Source organism: Balaenoptera borealis (genome assembly GCF_965194805.1).
Source record: "Balaenoptera borealis genome assembly, chromosome: 2".
Lineage (NCBI taxonomy): Eukaryota > Metazoa > Chordata > Mammalia > Artiodactyla > Balaenopteridae > Balaenoptera > Balaenoptera borealis.
The window spans coordinates 89156738-89180704 of NC_138867.1; the positions used below are offsets into that span (position 1 = coordinate 89156738).

At 42.0% G+C, this 23967-nt stretch overlaps 1 protein-coding gene across 5 annotated transcripts in view; it reads right to left on the reverse strand.

Moving 5' to 3' along the window:
• The window catches only part of EFNA5 (ephrin A5), a 277269-nt gene that overhangs the window by 80455 nt on the left and 172847 nt on the right, over positions 1–23967 (reverse strand). Inside the window, exon 1 of one of the 5 annotated variants that reach the window (XM_082380120.1) lies at positions 1–23967. This exon is cut by the window's right edge and continues 12270 nt beyond it. The exons of the other annotated variants lie outside the window; for them this stretch is intronic. Within the exon in view, the coding sequence (XP_082236246.1) occupies positions 1–11 (11 nt within the window). The 5' untranslated portion in view covers positions 12–23967. 5 annotated transcript variants of the gene reach the window in all.

Genomic DNA, 23967 nt, shown 5'->3' on the forward strand with positions numbered 1-23967 from the left:
CTCAAGTCCATGGCTACTGATTCCAACTCTCCCTCCTGACTCTGGGTCCCGACAGAGACTCTGTTCACAGCCAACCCTCCGCCTGGAGAGGTAAATCTGTTTTTAAAGCAAAACTTCTTTTCTCTCTCTCTTTTTTGTCCTTGAGACCAGCACTGAGCTCACTGAGGAAGCAGGGCCTAAGGGTTTACACCTGTGACCCAAACTTTCCATTCTGTGTGAGGTTTTTTTTTTTTTTTTTTTTTTAAAGAAAAACAATTCAAGGGAAGTTTCTGAACCACTGCTTTTCCTGAGGCCAATGGTTACCAACAGCGACAGAAAAGTTCTTTATTTTCAAATGTGACCCAAATTATGGCTTATCCCAGACTTCACCTTCACTTCTTTCCAAGTCCCTCCCCAGGCCATCTTATCTTGTGTATCTGGAGAGAGTGAACATCAACATGTAAGCCTCTAAAGATAATGGTTGAATGTTACCTAAGATGGTGACCCAATGTGATTTCTTTCCGTTTCCTAGATCTTGTTCTGTCCCAGGTTATGTAGGATGCTAGAAGAAGTAATATGGCCAGGTGACTCCTGAGAAGGAGTCGTGTATGCTCTTACAGGGCAGAAGACTAAGGCTCTACTGCTTCACTCCAGGGACACCACATAAACACGTGGCTTTGCCTAATAAAGTGTGAGCAAGTATGACAGCAAAACCACGGTGTTCATGAAGCATGGAAGTTAGCGTGTGAGAACTCGAGTCCAGCACAATTGAAAATCAAATAAAAAGGTCGCTAAATAATTACCAGAGGTTTTATTCCCAAGCAGATCCATCAAAACAGCATAAGAAATGTAATGAACACTGATGATAATACTCTTCTCCCCATTTCTGGCTATTTCAGCCTGCTTGCAGAAATGTTCCCTCATTTTAAATATATTGTGGGAAAAAACGGGGGTGGGGTGGTACATTCCCAAAGATACACACAATTTAAGCAAGAAGGGGCCTGAGATCCGCACTGAAAACCAAGAAAAAGGGGAATGAAGCAGGTTCCATGACTACTGGTGCCGTGCGGTCTACACCACCCCGCCTGCCCCAGCACACCCACCCAGCAAGTAAGACCCATGGTCCCATTATCATCTCCAGCTCACATGAGAACATCTGGGGCACTTAGGAGGCTGACTCACTCACGTCAAGTCACCCAGCTTCTAACTGCAGGACTAGGATTTGATCCCAGGTATTTCTGACCCCCAAGCATGTTTCATGATGCCATGATTCCAAAGATGATGCCCGAGTTATTCAGAGATGCATCCCTTTGCTGAAACAGTCACTGCTAGTGCTTTGCTATGATACCAAAGTTTCACGGTGGATTTAGAGACAGTGGACAGCTCATAAATCATGTTAAGCCATAGTCTATGTCAAAGGTGCAGGTATTAAACGCCAAGTCACTGCTATGCTTTGCAGAGATAATACTTTATCCTGCCTGTCCACATATTCTAGCCAGTCAGCTAGGCTTGGAGAAAGACAGCTCAAGTGGAGCTGGGCGCCAGAGCTGAAACGATAGAAATGGTTTCTCTGTCCCAAATTCCCTCGCCTACTCCCACAGCTCGGCAAGCCTCAGTGTCTGCCTGTTTTAATGATTCATACACAAGAGAACACAGCTAATGTCACAGGGCCAAATCTGGGTGAATGGAATGCTACCCTCCCCAGCTGTATTGCATGAGGAATATTCTTGCGAAATCAGCTTAGAGAACTTGCTGTGACACTCGCTTCTCCTACTTTCTGTCACAATCAATGAAGTCAGATCTCCTGTTGATACACCACTCACCTGGTGTCAGCTAGAGGAGGAAAGGCGAACTCACGCTAGCTATAATGTAAATTAGCGGGGTGAGTTCCATAAGGAAGATGCACAGAGCCTTCAACATCTGGGGTGGGCCATCAGAGGAGGACACCGAGGTGTTGGCATCCGAGCCCAGTGTTACAGACGGTGTGACAGCCAGAGTCTTGGGGGAACGAGAGAGAGACTGTCCTAGGCTGAGAGAAATGTCTAAGAAGAAACTACCACCCAAGTTAATTGCAAAGAGTGTCTGTTTGTCTAAAGTATTTCTTTCATTCTTCCACAGCCAGAATCTCTAGCCCGTGTGTCCCCCTTTGGAGGAACCTTAGTCTCAATGAAGAAAATGAATCTTTAGAAGACTACTAAGGGGTTACAGAGTAATTTACATTTAAATAGGTAATTACTGAACAAAATCGAAACATAAATCTAAAGGAATGATTATAACGGTGGAATCTGAGACAACATGACAAATGAGGGGCCCCGTTTAGCATCTCTCAAATCTCATCACTTAAGGCAGCATTTTCAAAGTGAGTGATCTAGACCCCTAGCAGTATTATGAGACCCACAGGTGATATGCAGATACAGCATTAACAAACAATGAACCACATGATGAGAAAATTAGTCCTTTATGAACCCTCTCTCAAACAGTCAAGGAGAAAATCTCAGTATGTTGCTAATAGGTCTAATACCTCCCTAACACCAGCTAATCTCTACTTTTAACAGTAGGTTTCAGGAACAGAGCCTTGTTTGCTTACTTGTGGCAAGTAATTATTCATGGCAAAGGCATATTTAGGAGAAGGATATAAAGTTTCCTGGAAAAAAATATTAGGTAAAAAATATTAGGGTCTAGGGCTTCCCTGGTGGTGAAGTGGTTGAGAATCCGACTGCCAATGCAGGGGACACGGGTTCCAGCCCTGGTCTGGGAAGATCCCACATGCCGCGGAGCAACTGGGCCCGTGAGCCACAACTACTGAGCCTGCGCGTCTGGAGCCTGTGCTCCGCAACAAGAGAGGCCGCGATAGTGAGAGGCCCGCGCACCGCGATGAAGAGTGGCCCCCGCTTGCCACAACTAGAGAAAGCCCTCGCACAGAAACGAAGACCCAACACAGCCAAAAATAAATAAATAAATAAATAAATTTAAAATATTAGGGTCTAGTTTTAAAAATGTTAATTCTGGCATAGGTGACACATGCACATAGCAAAACTTTGAAAGTGGCACCTAGATGATCAAACTTTGAGAAACCCTGTCTCATAGACTGTCCATAAGGCAGCTTTACCTTTTGACTTTACTGACCCAGAAGTAAAATCAAAGAGTGAGAGTCAGCAGGGAAAGCCAGCTCTGAGCACTGAGGGCAGCAGACCTAGAGGCAGCGTACGGAAATGCGACCACTCTGACTTTCCCAGGAAAGCGATCCGTGACCCATGTCCAGGGTCTTTTCCTTTGCACAGCAGATCACAAATAATCAGAAAAGGTAACAGAAGTACGTATGCATACATGCTGACATCAAAACCAGGCTTCGGGTTTTTTAGAGTCAATTCAGAATCATATTATAGTTACAGGAACGAGGACTTTAAATCCCAATTTTCAAATGCAACACAGCATTTTGTTCTCTTTTCATGACCTATTTATGCTGATAACACACAAAGCCATATAACTTTCCTTTTTAAGAGCAGAGTTATGTAAACTGTGCTTTAAAACGTGCAAAGAAATGCGAAATCACAATATTTTTTAAAGGGAAGAAATCTTGGCTGTCTTTTGTTTTGTCAGAAAGAAAGTTTATCACCCAATAAAAAAGAAATTATACTTACAGCTTTAAAATGGGCAAGACTCACATTGTCAAAATGCACATATTTTCTTGAATATAGTCTCCCTTAGGCAGGAAACACAAAATTGCTTTTAATGACAGAACTTTTTAGATTGTAGTTGGAAGGGAAGGGTGTTTATGAGAAATAAAGCTAATGAGTCACAGAGCAAAGTAAAATGAATGGAGTAGTTCCTCACTTGTCAGTACAAAACTTGATAAGAAACCAAGCTCTGCCAGCAGGAATCATTAAATGTCCATTCTGCACTGACCCAGTGCCAGGTGACCTTCCTTAGAAGGTGCATTTGAAATCTTCCAGGTCTAAACAACCACACCCTTAGAAATTAAGGAATGTGCCCCAGGGTTTGTGGGTGTTAAAACCTCACCATTTTTGATATTCCACCAGCTTTAACAGCTCTTTTGGTTGAAATACACATTAAAAATGTATGAAACTAAGCTCATTAATTACTACTTCATATTTCAACATGAATCCATAGCCTGCATTGGATATAGAAACACCCACTTGAAAAGTAAAAAAAATTAGGTCAAACAGGTTATTTGGCATCCTGTATCAAGGAAATAGAGCTGCTTAACTAAAGGACGTTTTTAAAAAAGGAACAAGCCTGCAATGTTGTCAAACCAGTTTGTGTGTTGATAAGAGTACAGAATTTAATTACTCATGGGTGGTTGAGCAGGAGCTGACTTCTAGCACACGTGGTGAAATTTTAAACCACATTCTGCCCCAGTCACCAATGAGTGCTCAGTAGGACCAACTATGTCATTTGCAGGGCCCAGTGCAAAATGAAAATGTGAGACCCCTTGTTCAAACATGACTAAGAACTGCAAGACAGCAGCAACATAACATTATATCAAGCGTCAGGCCCTGTGTGAATGAATGCCCAGGTCGAACATCCATGGACCCTGTTATACCTCTTTCCAGCCCTTAAGAAAGCTCTTTCCAAACCAGTGTCATAGAGATGCCCATCCTACGTTCAAATGAACGTCTTGGTCCAGATTATTTGGGACATTTGAGGATCTATGCCCCAAACAATATTCCACTTAACAGATTCAAAGATTGATAAACTTCGGTATTTCCTCTGGCTCTTTTTATTTATTTATTTTTTTGCAAGCCTGAATAAAGATGTCTCAAAATATTTCAGTTTCCTGTTGCAGAGCTAAGCCAAGGAGCCGCTTGGTTGTGAACAACAGGCAGTTCAGTGTATTGTAAAGGAAGAAGTTCACAATCATCTGAAAGTTAAGGCCTGGAGCCCACCACCGTCTGGCTGACCTTGCCACAGTGGCGTCTTTCTTTTCTTGTTAATGTGCCTTTCAACATTCAAACAGGATGTCAGCTATGAATGAAAGTTTCTGCCCTTTTCCTGCTATAAACCCCAGAGCCATTTCCACGCCTCACAGGAATCCCTGTTACTTTCCAGCGATCCTCTGTACATTGTGGCTTAACCTCAAAATGAAACAGACATATAGTACCTTAAAAGTAAACAAACACACACACCAGAAAGAGCAGTCATCCCACAAATTCTGCCCTAAATTCCAGCATCTTTTCTCTTTCCTCCATTTGGAAGCTTCAGATGATCCTCTTTGAATTTAACAACTCTTTCTGGCAATGAAATGTGAAGAGGTGATGATTTCCTCCAAATTAGCAGGACATTAACAATTAAGTGTTAATGCGAACACCGTTAACAGTAATGCAATTATAACTGTATTCCACAAAGGGCAATAGGAAATAATTACTCTGATTCTCAAGTGATAGTTCTAGGAGAATGAGATTCTCAGTCTAAAATTCATTAGGAGGGGCTCTAAAACTCAAACGCACACCTACAGCTGGAGGAGCCTCTCCTCCCCTGAAAGGATGACCCCGTCGGTGCCAGCACAGGCACGCTATGGCCGTCCACTTTTGCTCCTGAAAAATGGCTGCAGTGGGGGCCCTGGGACCACTAACTTGCTGTTCCCGGAGCTGCCATCCAGTCCTGAACAAGGCTTATCTGAATCGCCAGAGATGCCGTTTTAAGCCTCCAAGCTGGACCAGAAGCAAATGACACCCAATCATCATTGTATGGCTTCTAAGGATGATGAAGCATATCCCAGGAAATGACTAATGTCCAATTACCATATGCATGTCAGCATTGAGACTTGACCAGAGAGAGTGGTATAACAGCAGATCAACCATTAATGCCTGTCTCGGTCTTATTTGACTAAAATTGGAGGACTAAACAGAGAAGCTGATAGAATCAGTCAATTGCTAATGCTTTTTCCTAATGATGCATAGATGGAAGTTTAAAATGTGCTTCTAAATTCCATGACAACCCTCGATGTTAGCAGTCCTTCAATAATCCATAAATCCTTCTCCCCTTTCATTCAAAGCTTACCAGTACTAATAATGAATAAAATGAACATGTTGAAATTTCATTTCTCTATTCCCTGCTCTCTGATAGACATGGCCACAAGAATGATTAAAGGAAATCAGGAGAAAGCTGTCTCTTTTTTTTTTGGTCTCTTTTCTTCTACACAAGCTCATCTGTTATATTCTGATGATTTCTTTCTCCGCGATCCTGCTCAGAGCTATCGTGATCTATTCTAACACCACAGGCTCACACAGGCCCTACTGTCACACATGTGGATTAGCATCATCACCTCCTAGCTGGTCTCCCTTATTCCTTTCCATTCTCTCTTCCCAATTCATCAGGCCGTCCCAGGTGAAGACCCCAGAAGACTCCCTATTCTGTGAGAGCAAGTCGAATCCGTGCTCGGTCCTTCATCACACCCTCCATGCTTTGGCACCATGGAACCTCTCCGACCTCAATTCCCAAGACTCCTCTGTCAACCTGGCCTTCTCACGTGCCCTGTGAGCTCCCACCTCAGGTCTCTGCTGATTCTCCCTTTGCCTCTAATTCCCTCAGTTCCTCCCCTGGACTTTTTACAGTGGTTGAGCTCCTCTATAAAGCTTTCACCACCTTCATAGCCCACAAAGAACTCTTCCCTTTCTGAAATCCAACAGGACTGAGAACATTATTACACAGGAGGTGTATATTTATAGAGATGATCTTTTCTAAATTGGGGCATGATCCCAATTGCATTTTATATTCTTTGGCATTGATAAGGACCATGTCACCATCTTCTCTTTATCCTTCATTTTGGGGTACATGGTCTACAAATTCATGCTAGTCAGGTGAGGATAGAAATATCAATCCTCCAACTGAATAATGCAGCTTGGTTGACTGATAAGGAACTACTTCAGCTAACAGGTTAGTCCACCCGCAAATTATGGAGAAGGCAAGGCCATGTTGCTTAGTGATGCCAGACCATGAATTGTGGCGTTAAAAGCAAGTCCCCCTAAAACCAAGGTCCTTTGCTGAGTTTATGATTAACTTCTCTACCCAAAACCTTATTCCCTTTCTTGCCCTGCCCCTAGTCCTCTCAGGATTGAGGGAAATCAAAGAAAAGGGGGGACTGAAACCAAGCAGAACCCTTCAGGTCCCTCCCAGGGGCAAGCCCCTCAGTGGCCCCTGCTTCTTGTTTGGCCTTCCCCGAATTCCAAAGAGCAGACTCAAGCAGTTAATGATTAGGACAATAGAACCATATGACTCCTAGTTCCTCCTGAAGGGATATAACTAACAATCCGATGTATACCTTTGAGCTGTTCTGCAGGAACTAAGACCCCCACCCAGGTGGAGGATGGTGACTACATGCTGACCACAAGCACACAGACCTCAGACTGGTTAGAACCAGAGGGTTGAGAATTAAGATTCCCGAAATATCACCATGTTACCCCACCACCAACCAATCAGGAAAATGTTCAGGAGCTGATCACACACGCACCCTGCCACCCTCACCCCTAATGCTGCCTTTAAAAATTCTTGCCTGAAAGCCATTGGGGAGTTCGGGTTTTTTAAGCCCTGGCTGCCTGTTCTTGTTGCTTGGTACCCTGCAATAAATGCTGTACTTTCCGTGACCACAACCCGGTGTCATTGAGTAGCTTTGCTGCCAAGGAACAGTGATTCATGACAGTACGCCTTCTACCAAAAGATGCCAAAAGGAATGTATTTGGTTATCAGTTCAGGTGTAAATGGTAACCAAGGAAAACAGAATTTAAAAATCAAAAAATTCAGTATTTCCCTTCACAGCTTGGCATTATATTTATAAGGAATAATAAAGTCATTAATATTACATGTATAGTAGTTCTTATACATAGTTGAAGATTCCTCTATTATTTCTTTCAACATTTAGTAAGTGACTTCTGTGTCACAATATTTTAGAAATAACTGCTGTAAGATATCCTTGCAGAAAGTCAGAATAAATAGCCTTAAGTCTGAACTGATATACCAAATTCTGGAAATTGTAGAAAAAGCTATAGCTCTTCAGAGAAAACACATACACGCATGCACAAAACCACATACACAAAATATAACAGGTAACTGAATAATTTATGACTACAGAAAAAAACGACAATGTAGACGTTGAGGGAATAAAAACAACTCCAATCTTTACAGTGCTTGAGGCTGGTTTCACCGACAGTAATTGGACATCTTGCAGATCTCTGAACTAGTCAAACCAGTTCTTCCAAACACTTGTTTTATCACTTATTGCACAACAGAGTCATTTAAGGGTCTATGCTTGCAATGAGTTGAGACCAGGTTTCTTTCAGCTATGACAAATAATGATGTTAGTAACACTAGTAATGATAAAAATTGTAACATCTTCTCAGACCCTAAAGAAGAACCCGAGATACATTTTGCCTTCCTCTGTTGCTCATTAGCAACCATCACTCCACGGCTTTCATATTAAAAGCATGGGCACTTGAAGACTCTACTCCTTAATGAACGTTGCTCAAAGGACGTTAGCAAGAAGCATGCATCAGGTGACAAGATAGTGCCACCCAGGACAGGGGGACTGGTCAGACTGTGCAACAGGATCCCAGGGACCTGTCTCAATCAAGTTAATTAGAGACATCTGCAGCACAGAGATCAAGCCAGGCTAGCCCGGGCAGCTTATTTGCACCAAAAAGGTACAACTCATGTGGGAGGTAAGAGGGCTAGAATGACAAACAGATAGCAATCAGTAACGTGAGCTGCTCTGTCATCCACGCATACTCTCCGCTGAAATAAAGCTGGTAGGACCAAGGGATGCAAATGTCCCGTTGATCAAAAGGCTAAAGGATATTTGAATAAGCCTTTGATATTCTTAGCTCTTGGCAGGAATCTCACCACTATAAATGGAGTCTACCCCCAGCACCTGCTTGAACTCTTCATTCACCTATGTATCACCTGCCTCCCCGGTTGCTCCAACTCATTCCAGGGACCCTGCCCGCTGTTTTTCTGCAAACAACTCTGCCCTCTTCCAAGATGTTGTTTCGGATGGAGATCTAGCTCAGAGATACGCTGTGTTTGAAGTTGTAGCCTTTGTATAGCTGACACTTTGAAACTTTGCCTCTGGAACTTACACTCCACACAGCTCAACTCTTGGCTCAAGGAAGCCATATATCATTCCCAAAGGCTGCATTCCAGGCCTGGTGTTTAGCAGCCTGGCTCTACTGAAGTTTGCAGAGTTTGAGTCTTCAAAGTATTTATTTTATTCAACTCTTTGTTCTTATTATTCTTAAATTCCCAAAAATGATAGCAGCCAGCTTCTCAAGGATTCCACTGGATTCCACTGACTATGCTTTGCATACAGACACTGAGAAGAACTAGATGTCTTCACCAATGACAAACAAGCTGTTTTCTCTAGGTTATTACTAGGGATGATGTCTTGTGTTAATGTTAACTACAGCTCACTGGAGAGGCTGACAGAACTGTGCCCCAAGTCAAGAACTGTGGCTGTGATAGACCCAATTCTCAAAGCTCAATGAATCTGAAAATACAATTAGCTTAGCCATCTATAATTTGATGTGGGATGGATGTCATACCACGACATATTCTTCCAGCCCCAGAACATGTTTTGATTCAGTGTTCTAATTTATTAATAATTATATTTGCATTTGACTTTAACATCCACATGCACCACTATCATGATTTAGAAATGAATCTCCATAAAAGCCAGATTGTAAACTGATAGCCTATGAACCAATTTCCGCTCCATATGTGTAAGTTTTGGCCAATCCAGTGTTTCAGACTAATCTGAACCAATCTTTAGGAATCCAGAGATTTCACATAAAGTACAGATTTCGGCCTTCTAGTGAAAAATTGGAAGATCTGGCATCATTGGTTCCATATTCTTCTTTCACAGAAATATTCTGCTAGAATGGGTGAGCAGCCATCCCTTTCAGTAGGGTCCTTACTCACCAAGTTTGTACATCAGGCCTGATATTCTCACTGAGGTATCTGTCTGGCTGCAGTAGCCATGAAAGTTTGCATTTCCCGCTAAAGAACCTCTGTCTTTGTCACGTCTCTGAGTCTGCCATGTAATCAATAATATTTTACAGATTGTCTTCTACTTTAAGAAATATTCATCAGCACAGAACAGCCAGAATAGAGTTTTCAAGGATTTCAGACAGTCTGAATTCCAATTTTGAATGTAAAAATTTCCCAGAGGATCAGAAACCCCTGTTGAGTTTTCCTCCAAGCATGACTAATACAATACCGGGAGGTGTTATCATGCCCCCATGCATCTTTGAGATGGCAATGAGGAATGGCTCAATTGCAATCCTCTACCTAAAGCGTCTTGGGATGGCTTTAACATGCTGGAGAGCATATCTCTAGGTCAACAACTCTGTTAGGAGATGCCAGGCCTGATGCTGTCAGCTACTGACTCATGCAGGGAATACCATTTCGATCTTGTTATACCTGTTTGGGAATGAAAATTACTGATACCAGGGCACCATGTTCCAGCCAAGAGTCACTCATTCTAAAGACAGAGGGAAAACCATCAACTGTTCCAGAATGATGCCGGCTGACTTGCCAGTGGGAGGGAGCAAGGAGAAGCCATGAAGATCAAAGACAATGTAGACGGCATGTGTGACTATTCAAGGCCATTCTAAGTGAAAGGACAAACTGTGGTAACTCATAACTGTCCAGGCTCCAACCATTCAAAAGCTATTACATTTCCACCCAAACCACTGTCTATTAGAAGAATTCTGCCCCACTGTGAAGATAGTGATCGTGCAATTTGAGGTTACTTCCTGCTTCTACACTATGACTGCACCTTATTAAATAAACTTCCGGGCTAAGATGTTTACTTGACTGGGAAATGACTACTAACGAGCTGTTAAAGGACATATCCTCGAGTTACTACCAGTGGCGTTTGTAACGCGTCCCCTGTTGAACAAAGTTGTCACAATGGCACAGTGAATAAACAATCTTTTTTTTTCTCCCTGTAAGTTATACAGTATTAAATGTTAATAATTAATTTGCCTTTGTGAATGAACACACACTATCTTGCCAAACGGCTACTGGTGCAACCTCACCCCACTCTTGCGAGATGGCTCATCATTTCACACACTTCACACCTACCCAGCTATCAGTATCACTGACCTCAAGTAGCTGAGTGTGAAATGGCAGATGGTTTGTGGCGCTCAGTGATGCCCTATGAAAATTCAGCAGAGCTAACTACAAGGGTTTTCACGAAGGATGGTGGTTTATGCAAACTTCCCAAGGAACTCAAGAAAACAAAATACTACTCCTGTCTACGTCAAAGGATTCAGTGAGGCTCCTGGGAGAAAAATGTCAAGAGATTTTAAGGCCTTCAGTAGTACAATATTGCCAAAGTGCTCCAGAAGTTATTTTAACCTGCTGCATTGCTAAAAGGGGAGCAGAGCCTGAAAAGCCAGTGTAATTTTGAGGGATGCTCAAGGATTCTGTCAACAGCGCTGTAACCTTGCACAGGGCTCACACATTAGAAGATAGACTGTTCTAGGCTATCCCCAACCTTGGGACATATTCCTCATGAGAACATCCCATATTTGTACCACGCCAAAGTGAGAAAGTGGATTGTTCTACCTAAGATTACATTACTTCAGTGTCTCAAAATACCCAGGCTGAATTGTTTCTGGAGCAATGGGATGTTGTTAATTAATATCAACACTTCCCAGATCCTCTTCAAATGTCTAATGTCGAAATATTTTCCAGGAGTGAATTTCAAACTGTGTTCATGTTTTTCACAGCATGGCACCTGTTTGAAATGGTATAGTTTGAAAATCAATAAAACATGAGATGGAAGATACCAGGGTGGCTTGAGAGTTTTTAAGGAACTACACTCTTGAGAGCAAAACAGAGTACATAATACTTAGAATGGAAAACCTTTACAAGTTTGTATTTTCATGACTCCCTCATGAAGCAGGGATCCGGTGCTGTTTTACTGATAAACAAAGCCATCAACTGACTTGTTTGGAGTTTCAAAACAGACCCTTCTATTCCTGCTGTTTCTCCTCTCTGGTTTAATTAACTATAAAATAAATGAAAATGACCAGTTCCATGAGAATATCTGAATATAATTTGGGGAGGAATACTTCATTACCTTTCCACCAACCCCAATTCCTAGAATTTTATGTGTCAAGATGTTTTGAGTTTAACTCCTTAAAGAAATACTTTATTCTTAGTCCATTTAGCTGCCTTTAAAATGTGTACTTTCATACACACACACACACACACAGAGTAACATTCAAACCATGTTGTTATCATATACAACAAAGCACATTCGTTTCATGTTTATTATAATACCCTGACTCCTTCATGAAATAATTTGATGGGGTTCACAAATAAGAATCAGACCTAATGAAACCATTTAGATCTTAGACAGCTTAAAAACAACAACAACAAAAAGTCAAATATAAAGAGAATGGGAAGTCGATTTTAATGAAAAACAACTTCGTGATACACCTGCTGATTGAGTATATATTTAGTAAGCATGTACTGCTATGTGCAAGTGCTGCTAGTGGGCATGAGGCAGTGAACAGGAGATGCTGTGTGGCAAGCAAACACAAAACTTAGCTGAGCTATCTGGTGGCCAAGACAAACAAGGAAACAATGCATCACACAGTTTCAAAGGGGGAAGTTACTGGCTTATCAAGAGAGGGAAAGATTTTCTTGGTAAGAATCTGAGGAGATATTTAATGGATAGGTCAATGTATGTAAAGTAGATACTAAACAGAATAGTAAGAGAACTTAAATAGTTATCTGTACACTGTACCTATCTTAGGGCTCTCTCTTTCTCTTAGAACAGGTTAAATAATTTGTAACCTTTTGAACTAAGAAATCAATAGAGTAACGTGTGGGGGAAACCCTTACCTTTCTTGCCTGTTTACAGATGCAAATCTAGACCTAAAATTGCATATGCTACCTATGAAAAAGCAGAAAAGACATGTTGGAAAAGGACTTTCTTTATGTGAAGTATTACTGTTCTAGAAAAAAGTTTTCTATATTGTATTTGTAATTGTAGAAGAATCTCTGGCAATTACGTTCCTTTGTTTTTCAGGTGTCTTTTGGTGATACATGTTATAAATCCTTTTTATTTCTCTACATGATGCTACTTTCTTTTGGGTGGACCTGATAGTAATAACCAAGCCACCAGGTGAAAGGGTCTCAAGGTTTTCTATAGGGTTCTCTTGACTAATTTCCAGCTGTACTGTTTCCTTTTTACAGGGTGGTTCTTATGTGACTAATCTAGGCCACAATATATGAATGTTTTTTCTTTTTTAAGTTAGGTAAGAGTAAATGTCTCCAGACCTTTAATTTTATAGTGCTTTATTTGCTAAATTATGCAAATCAATACCCCCTAAATCAAATATATACCTGCCCTAAAGAGAGTTCCCCTTAGTTTTGAAACTCACTTTAACAAGCTATTAATCAGAGGCTGATATTTAGAGGTAGCATAACTGATTGGCAGCAGTGGGATTTCTGGCCATTTTCAGTGGTTATCTCTAAATATGGGAAGAGCAGGTTTTGAAGCCCTAGGAAGGAAAAAGCCTCAAAAAAAACCCTTAATAGATATATAACGCCACGACAGAAATACTACTTATTATGTCATACCTAATAATCCACCTGTGCCTTATCACACAGATGTTTGTTTACACCCTGTTGCCAAAGAAAGTGTCTCCAAAAAAAAAAAAAAAAAAAGAAAGTGTCTCCCTTCTCTTCCTCATCCACCAATTAATACGCACCTCAAGCACAGTGGCCAGACATCTATGTAGAAAGAAGAGACAGGCAGGGGATCCGCAAGCACAGAGACCTAGGCGAGTAATACTCTCAGCATTATCCAGGAATATTTAGTTGCTTGCTCAAATGCATCATTAACAAAGGGCCTATTTCCCAAAGGTTTGCACTGTGTAATTAGCAGCAACAAACACTGCCCCTGCTCAGGTCAACCTATGGGATTAGTTACAAAGGTTTTGTAAATTTCAGAAGCGATCTACACAGATGTCTAAGAAAAAAACACACAAACACACAGAACAGCATAATGGATGCAGCCACAGCCATTAAGTAGTTTAGGATTTGTGAGACTCAGACAACCAATACATTTTATGGGGGAAGTCATAAAAGTCAGACAGGAAAAAATATATAGCATGAAAGTTGCAAACTTCTAGACAGCATGTAAAACATGCTGAAAAGTGGCAGGGGCAAAGGAATAAACATACCAACTGGAGCTCATCAGTCTAGATAAATAAGACAGGGTCACCTGAGTTTACTTCTGGAATCAATATACATCCCTTAGTATTTAATTATTTTTGTTAAAGGATTGAATTCTTTTCATACTCCCATTTACTGTTGTCATTAGATTTGCTCATACGTCATTAGAACATTTTCTAAAACGAAACCTTCATTTTATTTATGGAAGTTGTTATACTTTCACGCTGCTCTGAAAACATACAATTAAGCAATGCTAACCTTTCGATCAGGAAGGTATACTATACTAAAAGAGATGCAAATACATTTTGACAATTCGTATCAATTAAAAGGCTTCAAATTAACTCATCACATTGTACACTTTAAATATCTTACAATTTTATTTGTCAATTATTCCTCAATAAAGCTGGAAAAAAGGCCTCGAATTGAAAAAGTAATTTTAGGACTTCCCTGATGGTGCAGTGGTTAAGAATCTGCCTGCCAATGCAGGGGACATGGGTTCAACCCCTGGTCCGGGAAGATCCCACATGCCGTGGAGTGGCTAAGCCCATGCGCCACAACTACTGAGCCTGTGCTCTAGAGCCCGTGAGCCACAACTACTGAAGCCCCTGTCTCTAGAGCCCGCCGCTGCAACTACTGAGCCCACATGCTGCAACTGCTGAAGCCTGTGCGCCTAGAGCCTGTGCTCCACAACAAGAGAAGCCACCGCAATGAGAAGCCCACGCACTGCAATGAAGAGTAGCCCCCGCTCGCCGTAACTAGAGAAAGCCCACATGCAGCAACAAAGACCCAACGCAGCCAAAAAATAAAATTAAATTAAAAAGTAATTTTAATTTAGATTAAAAAAATAATTTGTTAGTGATGGGATCCGGAATAACGTGAATAAAAGTTAAGGCTGATGTCATGTGAACAATGAATTACTCTAGTTTGCAGAGATTTATTCCTGTTTAGTAAATAGCAGTGTTCATTTTTTATGATGGTTATTAGTGTTTAAACAGGTTGGCAACTTTCAGTTCAGAAGTCAAAACTATTGTCTTGGTTGCCAAGAAAAATAATTAATAAAACACCTCTAACCCCAGGGTAAATATGTAAGCAAGTGCATGGTAATGTATAATAAAATAGCACTTCCTTCTACATCTGGGGCTAATTAAAATCTGATCGGAGTAATAATTGAGCAGTGCCCAGGCTACCCTTGATTTTTCTTGTCAGGTTTCAATTGTTTGACACAAATGCACTGACCTCAATAAATGAAAACATATTTTTTAAAAAGCTAAATTATAGCTATCCTTTTTCAGGACAAAAACGTGATTTACTGGTGCCACAGGGTTTTAAGGTTACAGGTGACACAAGTCTTCTGGGGAGTCACTCATGGCCACTGCTGTTCAAGAATTAGAAAGCACCAGGGAAGTCCATGAGACTTTTCTTCCCAGTTTCCCCCACCAAACACACAACCCCCTCCCTATACAAATCCCAGTTAAAATAAAAGAATAATATTACCTAACCATGTATTGAGTGTGTGCCAAGTACTCTAAGAATTTAAAGGTACCATCTCAAATCTTCAGCATCCTAATGAAGTAGGATCATGATTAGCCCCATCTTACACATAAGAAAACTGAGTCTCAGAGCTCCTGACTCCAGAGCCCTCATTTTAATTTTATATACTATCTGAAAGCCAAAAAAAAAAAAAAAAATCTTACCAGTATATTTTGAAAAACAAGTAAAGGAAATAGGGTTTCCCAAGTACAATACTTACACACTGAAAATACTCTTCTATTAAAAAAAAAAGGTAAAATACTAAACTTCAGTTGGAATAGTACTGATTTAATTCTTACAATGTTATGTCTAAAACCTACCAGTGCCTGCTTATATCAGTTTTTTAAAAAGTCATTAGAAAACTCAGAATAATACATATCTCTATGTCCAAAGTGCCCTACAGATATGCTTCATACACACAGGCCCTAGTTGAAATTGGAAAAGCCAACATATTACTACTTTTGATATGATTGCTTAATGAAATATATGCTAACGCTCAAAGTGAAGAATTTTTTTCCATAAATCAACATATTGCTAGCACTGTTTGCATTTTTATCCAGTCAACATTCACTCTTTTTATTTAAACTTAAATTCAACCACATTCTCTGTGAACCTACTTCTTGCCCTATGAAAGGACACAAAGATATATCAGAGATGCTCTCTGCTCCTAAGGAGTTTAGTGTCAGGGACCAAGAAATGCCAACTATCCAATATCAACTATAACACATATGGTAGAGTATCATAAAGGCTAGAATTCAATTTTTTTTTTTTTAATGTAACGCACCAGGCTACATGTAAAGCACCGTCCTAGGTACCAGATGGATATCAAGACCAATGTCACAGACTCTGCCCTCAGAAGCTTTCTCTTGGAAGGGGGAGGTGTTCAATAGTTATGTGAACATCTGGCTCCCTTTGGTTAAGTGCACGAAAGGCAAACAACCTTAAAGGAGGGCTGCTCAGGGGCCTTCTCAGAAGAAGCCACAATTTAAGCAGAACCAAGCTGCTGAGACACTGGTAGGCTGGGCTTGAGTGGGAGGACATAGAAATAGTGGAGAGTGAAGTGAGACATAAACAAGTGCCAGATTGAAAGGAGCTTTGGATGCTATTAATCATGAATCGTCTTGACTTTGTTACGACAAGAAGTGATCTTATGTTTTTCGATGCATTCAGATCTGTGACTGGGGGAAGTCATTCTGACAGCAGAGTGGGGGATGAACGGACCACAGGGAAGGCAGTTACAAGCCTCTTATAAGTTGTCCGGGAAAGACCAGCGGATGGCTTGCACGAGGGCCTGGTAAGGGGACTGAAGATGACTGGAAGGCCGGAGAGACGGTGGGAAGCCGACCTCCCAGGATGGAGGACTGCTCAGCAGCGAGCAGAAAGGAGAACTTGATAATGAGCGAAATCTGAACCAGGGAAGGAGGAGAGCTAGCCCAAAATGGCGAACAAATAAGGAGAAGTAGGTTTGACCGTCAAGAGAAATAGGTATGGTACTGACTTCCTGGGTTTGAGGAGCTGACGGGGGGACATCCTAGGGAGAATCATGTATTTAATTCATTCAGCATATATTTATTGGGCTCCTACCACATGGCAGGCACTGTTCTAGAATTTGGGGAGACAACAGTGAACAAGACAGACATCAGAGACGTGCAACAGGCAATAGGGAATGAGTGTCTCCTGCAGAAGCAAAAGCCAGAAATAAGGACTGGGCGGTGAGGAAACTCCACGGTTCTCCTGGATTCAGGAGAGTTTCAGAAAGGAGGCTGGGCCACAGCAATGAATGCTGGAGTTGGAGTGACAGCCCAGCTCCATGAGAACTGAGATCAAAGGGACCTGATAACAAGGAGGTCGTCAGGTGCTGCTGAGACAGCCTCCCCCCAGGGTTGGGCCAGGAGCCAGGGAGCAAGTGACAGTAGCAAGTGCACCTTTAAGAAGTGTGATGGGGGCTTCCCTAGTGGCCCAGTGGCTGAGAACCTGCCTGCTAACGCAGGGGACGCGGGTTCGAGCCCTGGTCTGGGAAGATCCCACATGCCGCGGAGCGGCTAGGCCTGTGAGCCACAACTACTGAGCCTGCGCGTCTGGAGCCTGTGCTCCGCAACAGGAGAGACTGCGATAGTGAGAGGCCCGCGCACCGCAATGAAGAGTGGCCCCCACTTGCCGCAACTAGAGAAAGCCCTCGCACAGAAACGAAGACCCAACACAGCCAAAAATAAATAAATAATCTTAAAAAAAAGTTTGATGGTAAAATAAAAAGAAAGAGGATGGTATTCTCATGCACAGTTTTACACTTAGTTCTCTAAGAATACAGAGAAAGTAGTGATTTGTTCTGACTAGGAGACCTGGGAAAGCCTATGGTAGGAAGCAAGGATGTTTCCTGTTTCTGCACAATATACACAGGAAGAGAAGCAGAAAAGAGATGATCGCCAAAAAAAAAAAAAAAAAAAGAAAAGAGATGATGGAGAGTCAGAGTGACAACAGAGTTCATCTACTGTCCTAGTAACATATCTCTGAGTTAAAGTTCTGAAAAAGAAAATGTGTTACATAAAAAAAAAACAAACTTGCTATTCTACTTTAAATTAAGTAAATATAGTTATCTGTTGCTTAGGGAATAAAAACTTAGCCTTGGCTGGTCCTCCATCTAGAAAATATTTGATTTTAGAACAAAAAAAGTAAATTTCTCATTTGAACAAGGGCATGAGAAGTTGAGGATGGCAGGCCCCCGGCCCAGCCCTCATGCTGGGTGCCCCCCTGTCTGCTCTCAGGAAAGACCCAGCTCCTGGGAAGCAAGGACGCACCCGCTGGATCGGGCCGTGCTGCGCTGCGAGCTGCCACAGTGCTCTGAGCCGCAGCAGGAATTCCTCTGGGCCTTGTCATGACATCATTTGTGCAATGTAGCCTGTGATGGCAGAAAACGAAGCTGGTATTTATACAGGGTATTAGAGGGGGACCCGCCCGCGCCAGGCTTAAGATGACAAAATGTCAGCCTCAGTCATCTGACAGGCTTTGGTCTCCTTCTGTAACCTCTTTCTTTTTGGCTGCTCTTTTTTTAATATACATATGACACTAACAGAAAAATAAATTGAAAAGAGCACTGAGGCAGAGTGTATTTCACGCACTGGTGCCAATGTTTCACATCTCATGAACCTCGGGGAAAACAATTCGTAGAACTAATTAGTTTACAGTGTTTAAGCAGCTTGTTCCTCGTCTTTAATCTTCTTTATGCAATACTGTGAACAAAGCCATGTTATCTTCTGATTTTTTTATACAGTTTAACAAATATAATCTCCCTTTTCTTTCTAGAGATTACTTCATTTAGACATCAAACTATGTTGTTGTTTCCCCCAGGGAGAAGGGGTATAAATAAATTGACACCTATCCGCAGAGGTCTCAATGGTCTACCAGATCCACCAGGCCCTAATCCTCTTTGTTGGCATGGAATCCACCTGGTTTAATTATATTTACAGTTTTCAACTATACCTCATGGCATGCAGGTTTCCCCTGAAACTTTGCACATCTTCCTGCATCCTAGCTATAAGTCACATCTAGGCTGCTGTCTCTTTCTTAGATTCTGGATGATGACAAGACCATCTTGCCTTGCCTGAAACTTAGCATCAGGTCCTTAAAGAATAGAGCCCTGATAAATCTACCCTCAGGTAGTATTACGGCCCACCAAAAGAACACGATTTAAGGGCCCTCATGACCTAGAGCCGTATGAATGGAAATAGATCATGTGTGCACAAATTAAATGGAGAAAAAAAGCAAGGAAGAACCGAAAACAAGCTGGGAAAGATTCAGCTTTAAAATATGGCTCATCAAGTATGACTTTTAAGAGAAACGGCGTCTTTTTGTGCCTTTCTATTCTAGATCGCTATTTAATCGCTAGGCTGTTACAGCTATGATATATTAGTCCAAAACCAGGCACCTGAAATCCAAGAACTGGTGAAGGCTAGTGTTGAAATAATTATTCATCTGGTAGGTGATGTAGCACACACATAACTACTTGCACTACTAAGGCTTTGAAGCAATGTTATTCCCTGAGAGAAACTCCTTCCAAGTGGCAGAAAACCTCCTTCAGACTTATTTATACATTTGAATCCACATTATTAAAGACATTTTATAGTCTCAGTAAAACACGGTACTTGGTGCAAATTTTCTTTTTGCCTGCTTGAGAACTGTATACCGTCCCATGGTACCAATCTGCCTTAAAGTTCACCCCGCCCTTAATTGTCAAGCAGATTCATGGTAACTCCTAATTAGTGCAAAGCAGGTAACACAGCTGCGACTCTGCAACTGCTGAACACCTTTAGCATCTCTATCAAGCTGAGCTCAGGAGCTCTCTCTGCTCCCCTGCCAAGGTCAATGGTTTCGAGTCTTCTGAGAATTATGAAGTAGGTGCCCAGAGTGAGAGGGGACGCCTGAATCTCCAAACTGCTGCTTCTACCACTAACAGAGTCAGCATATGAAGTTGCCAGCTTCCAGCAACCATAACAGGGGAGAAGTTTCTCACTGCACAGCCTCCAAATCACATTGAGGCTCGATTCAGAGCTAATATAGAAGATGTAAATGGATCCAACGCAACAGACGTTATGCATGTAGTCCATTGGAATTAGAGAGACTAATCAGAAAGCTGGGGTGGCACCAGATCGTCTCCTGAGGAATCTTCTGAGTTTAAGACACATGAGTCGGTGATACGAACTACGTTAGATTTTACTCTAAGAACATCAGCACTGAGAGTAAGACTACTAGGAAACCCAGCTCTTCCACTTTCCTGCTCTAAGACCTCGGGCAGATTAATGAAATACGACGGATGGTGGAGGATTACAGAGCGTACATCGAAAGCCCAGGGCAGCTAGGCAGGGCACAAGGAAGATGAGGAATGGTTACTGTTGTGACAGTTATGATTATTTTGCATTTGCATCACAATCTGGGGCAGCAGAGTTTGCAAGCGACTGCAGTGAGGTGTACATGGAGAAGGAAATCTATCTTAAAAATAAATGTGCCGGGCTTCCCTGGTGGCACAGTGGTTAAGAATCTGCCTGCCAATGCAGGGGACACAGGTTCAAGCCCTGGCCCGGGAAGATCCCACATGCCACGGAGCAACTAAGCCCGTGCGCCACAACTACCGAGCCTGAGCTCTAGAGCCCGTGAGCCACAACTACTGAGCCCGCGAGCCACAACTACGAAGGCTGCGTGCCTACAGCCCGTGCTCCACAGCAAGAGAAGCCACCGCAATGAGAAGCCCATGTACCACAATGAAGAGTAGCCCCCGCTCACCACAACTAGAGAAAGCCTGCACGCAGCAATGAAGACCCAATATAGCCAAAAATAAAAACAAATAAATTAATTAATTAAAAAAAAATAAAAAATAAAATAAATGTGCCAAGGAGAACCAAGAAATAAAGAACATGGAGGATGGGAGAGAAAAAGAAAAAAAAAAAAAAAAAAAAGGAATTTCAACAGAAATAGAATGATAATGCAAAAGGAAACAAAGAGGAAAGACAGGAAATACACATCTAAGAGGAGAGTTTGAATTCCTAATCCTGTTCTTTTTCCTTGAACTTCTATTCAAATCCCTTTTCTGCATCTCAACTCCGTCTACACCATGTGGCCCAGTTTTAGCCCAGTTTCCACTTGCAGCAGTCGTTCCCTCTTAGCTATGAAGAATGAAAAACGTTAAAATGCAAACACAATGTAAAAAAGAAAGCAAGACTCCACAAACACTTCATAGCAGCGACTTCTCAGGCAGAAGTGGAAGCCGGAAAGTAACTCCCTGAGGTGTGTAGTATAATATAAGTGTTTCAAGTTTGCCGGATGACAGATAAACAGCTAGCCCTGTTACTACTGAATGAATCTCTCTTTTTTCAGGGCAGAAAATGTTTGTGGTAGAATTGGTCCTTAAGAAAGAGTTAATTGATCTGTTAGCTTTTTGTGTTGGGCCAGAAATAATTATAGCCATACCTACTTCCTATGGATTATGTTCAAAAGCTACAGATACTCACTTATTCTGTTTTTTATTCTATGGGGAACTAAGCGGAACTGGGGTTTGCTTCACTGATTCTCACTTATTTTAAAAGTCAGGCTTAGGAGGGAAGAAAAAGTCAAAGAGATTGACCAAGAAAGGATGAAATGTGCAGTCTGGGTAAGCAAACACTGTTTCAGATAAAGTGCTCCATGGGTCTCGACCTCACCTTCTACAGCGTATGAATTCATTTTGCAACGATCCTTTCTTTTCTTTTTTTAAATCAAGATCTTTGTGTGCTGATTTTCAACAGGGGATGGCAATTGATTTGTTTTCTATTGAACCTTGCCAACTGGATGCTGAAGAGAGGATGGCATATTTAGATGCCCGTAAACATTCAGATTCACCTTTAAAATGTGCCAAGGCAATGTCACATTCAGGGTAAATGTGCAATTTTTGCTAGGCCAGGACCGGGAATGAGCGTCTCACAGGCAAAGTGGCATTAAAGGCTTTACAGTAAAACAGTCAACCTCTACTGATTCATTTTAGTTCCAATCAAATTCCAATCATCTGATGGACGTGAAATCCCCAACAAAAAGAAAAACAAATCAGATGATTCCTGACTGTGTGTAAAAGAGCATCTAGGACTGGATAGAAAAAAAACCCCAAACCTGACAAATTCAGTCCAAAGTGTTTCCAAAGGAACCCACTTAGCTTACTGGCTTGTCCTGCAGTGTCAGGACCTGTGAGGGGGTATAAAAGTGAGAAGATGTAGAAAACACAAATCCACCCCTGAGAGCTTACCAGCTTCAGGCAGTTAGAGGAACAAGGCACAGGAAGCAACAAGATGATAATTCTAAGGAAATGTGTAACTAAATAGTAAAGAGTGGATCAGGTAATATACAGAAATCCTGAGGAAACAGAAGAAAAAAATGACCGTAGATTATGGAGTGGTAGGGGTTTCTAGGGTTCAGGCATATCTACTTTCTCCTCCTTTGGAGCACAGAGAGTATTATACCCCCTCCCACCACCTTAGAGTTAGAGTTGTGGGCAGAAGGAAGGTGAGTCGCTCGTGGGCTGAAGTAATAAGACCCTTCGTGTTCTCTTATGTGGAAGCTTGTGGTGAAATGACAAAGCCACAACACTGAAGCAGCCTCACTGAGGCTATACTGAGTCACCGACTGGAGAATAGTTACCTGCAGTAAGAAATAAAGTTTGTTATGTCCCTGAGATCCTGGGGCTATTTGTTACTGCAGCGCAACGTATCCTGTCATAAAAATTACATGTATACCAAGGCAGAGAAGATCAAGAGGATGCAACTCTGAAAATGATTTTAGGATCTCCTCATTGCCTTTCCCCCTTGGGTTGGGAATACTCCAACCCTCTGGCCTGTCTGCTTCCACCATCTCTCCCTCAAACCCTCCACACTGCTGCCAGAGCATTCTAAGACCCACATCTGTTTCCATCTGTGTTGGAAGCTCCAGGTGGATTTTCCTAACACAGAAGCTAAAGAACAAATTCCCTGGCATAGGAGTCAAGGCCCATGATCATCTGGCTCCCGGATTTTGCCAGTGTTCTCTTCGCCCACTCGGGTCCATGCTATATTCCTGCCACCAGCATCCCGATCAAGCCACACTCTGCCTGCATCCATGAGTTGCTTCACTCAGCTTCTGTCTGTGATGCTCTTTTCCTTGGGGAGCACCCCATCAACTGCTGGCAAGATTCCCTTCCTCTGCGAGGCCCCGATCTCCCCTGTCCTCCCTCGGCACTTCACGTGCTCTGTTCTAACACAACACACTGCTCCTGAAGAACTTGGTTTTCTTGCCCTTCTCTTCCCACTAGACGGTAGGTTGCTCAAGGCGGGGACTGATTCATTTGCGTTTCCCCCAGAGTCCCTAGCACAGTATCTGACAAGCTGTGGTATTTGCAGAAATAGTGAATGAGCAAAGGAAGGAAGGAATGTGTGGATGGATGTGTCCAGGGCCGTATTAGGCAGAGGACAGAAGCCGCACAGAGAACTATAGTAAAACATAAATGTAAAGCAGCTAGGATGGCATCAAATTATGAAGACTGGAAATTTTTCACTTGATCCAAAAGGTGACAGGGAATCATTATAACTTCTTGAGCAGGGAAATGACGAAAATTTTTGTTCAGCCTCATAGCACCTTGTGCCTTGAATGACACCTATGTTTCTACCACTCTTATTTGCCTTTCGACTGTAAAAGCTCCCTGAAAACAGGAGCTGTGTCTTAATCATGTTTGTATCCCCTATAGTGACAAGCACAGTGTTT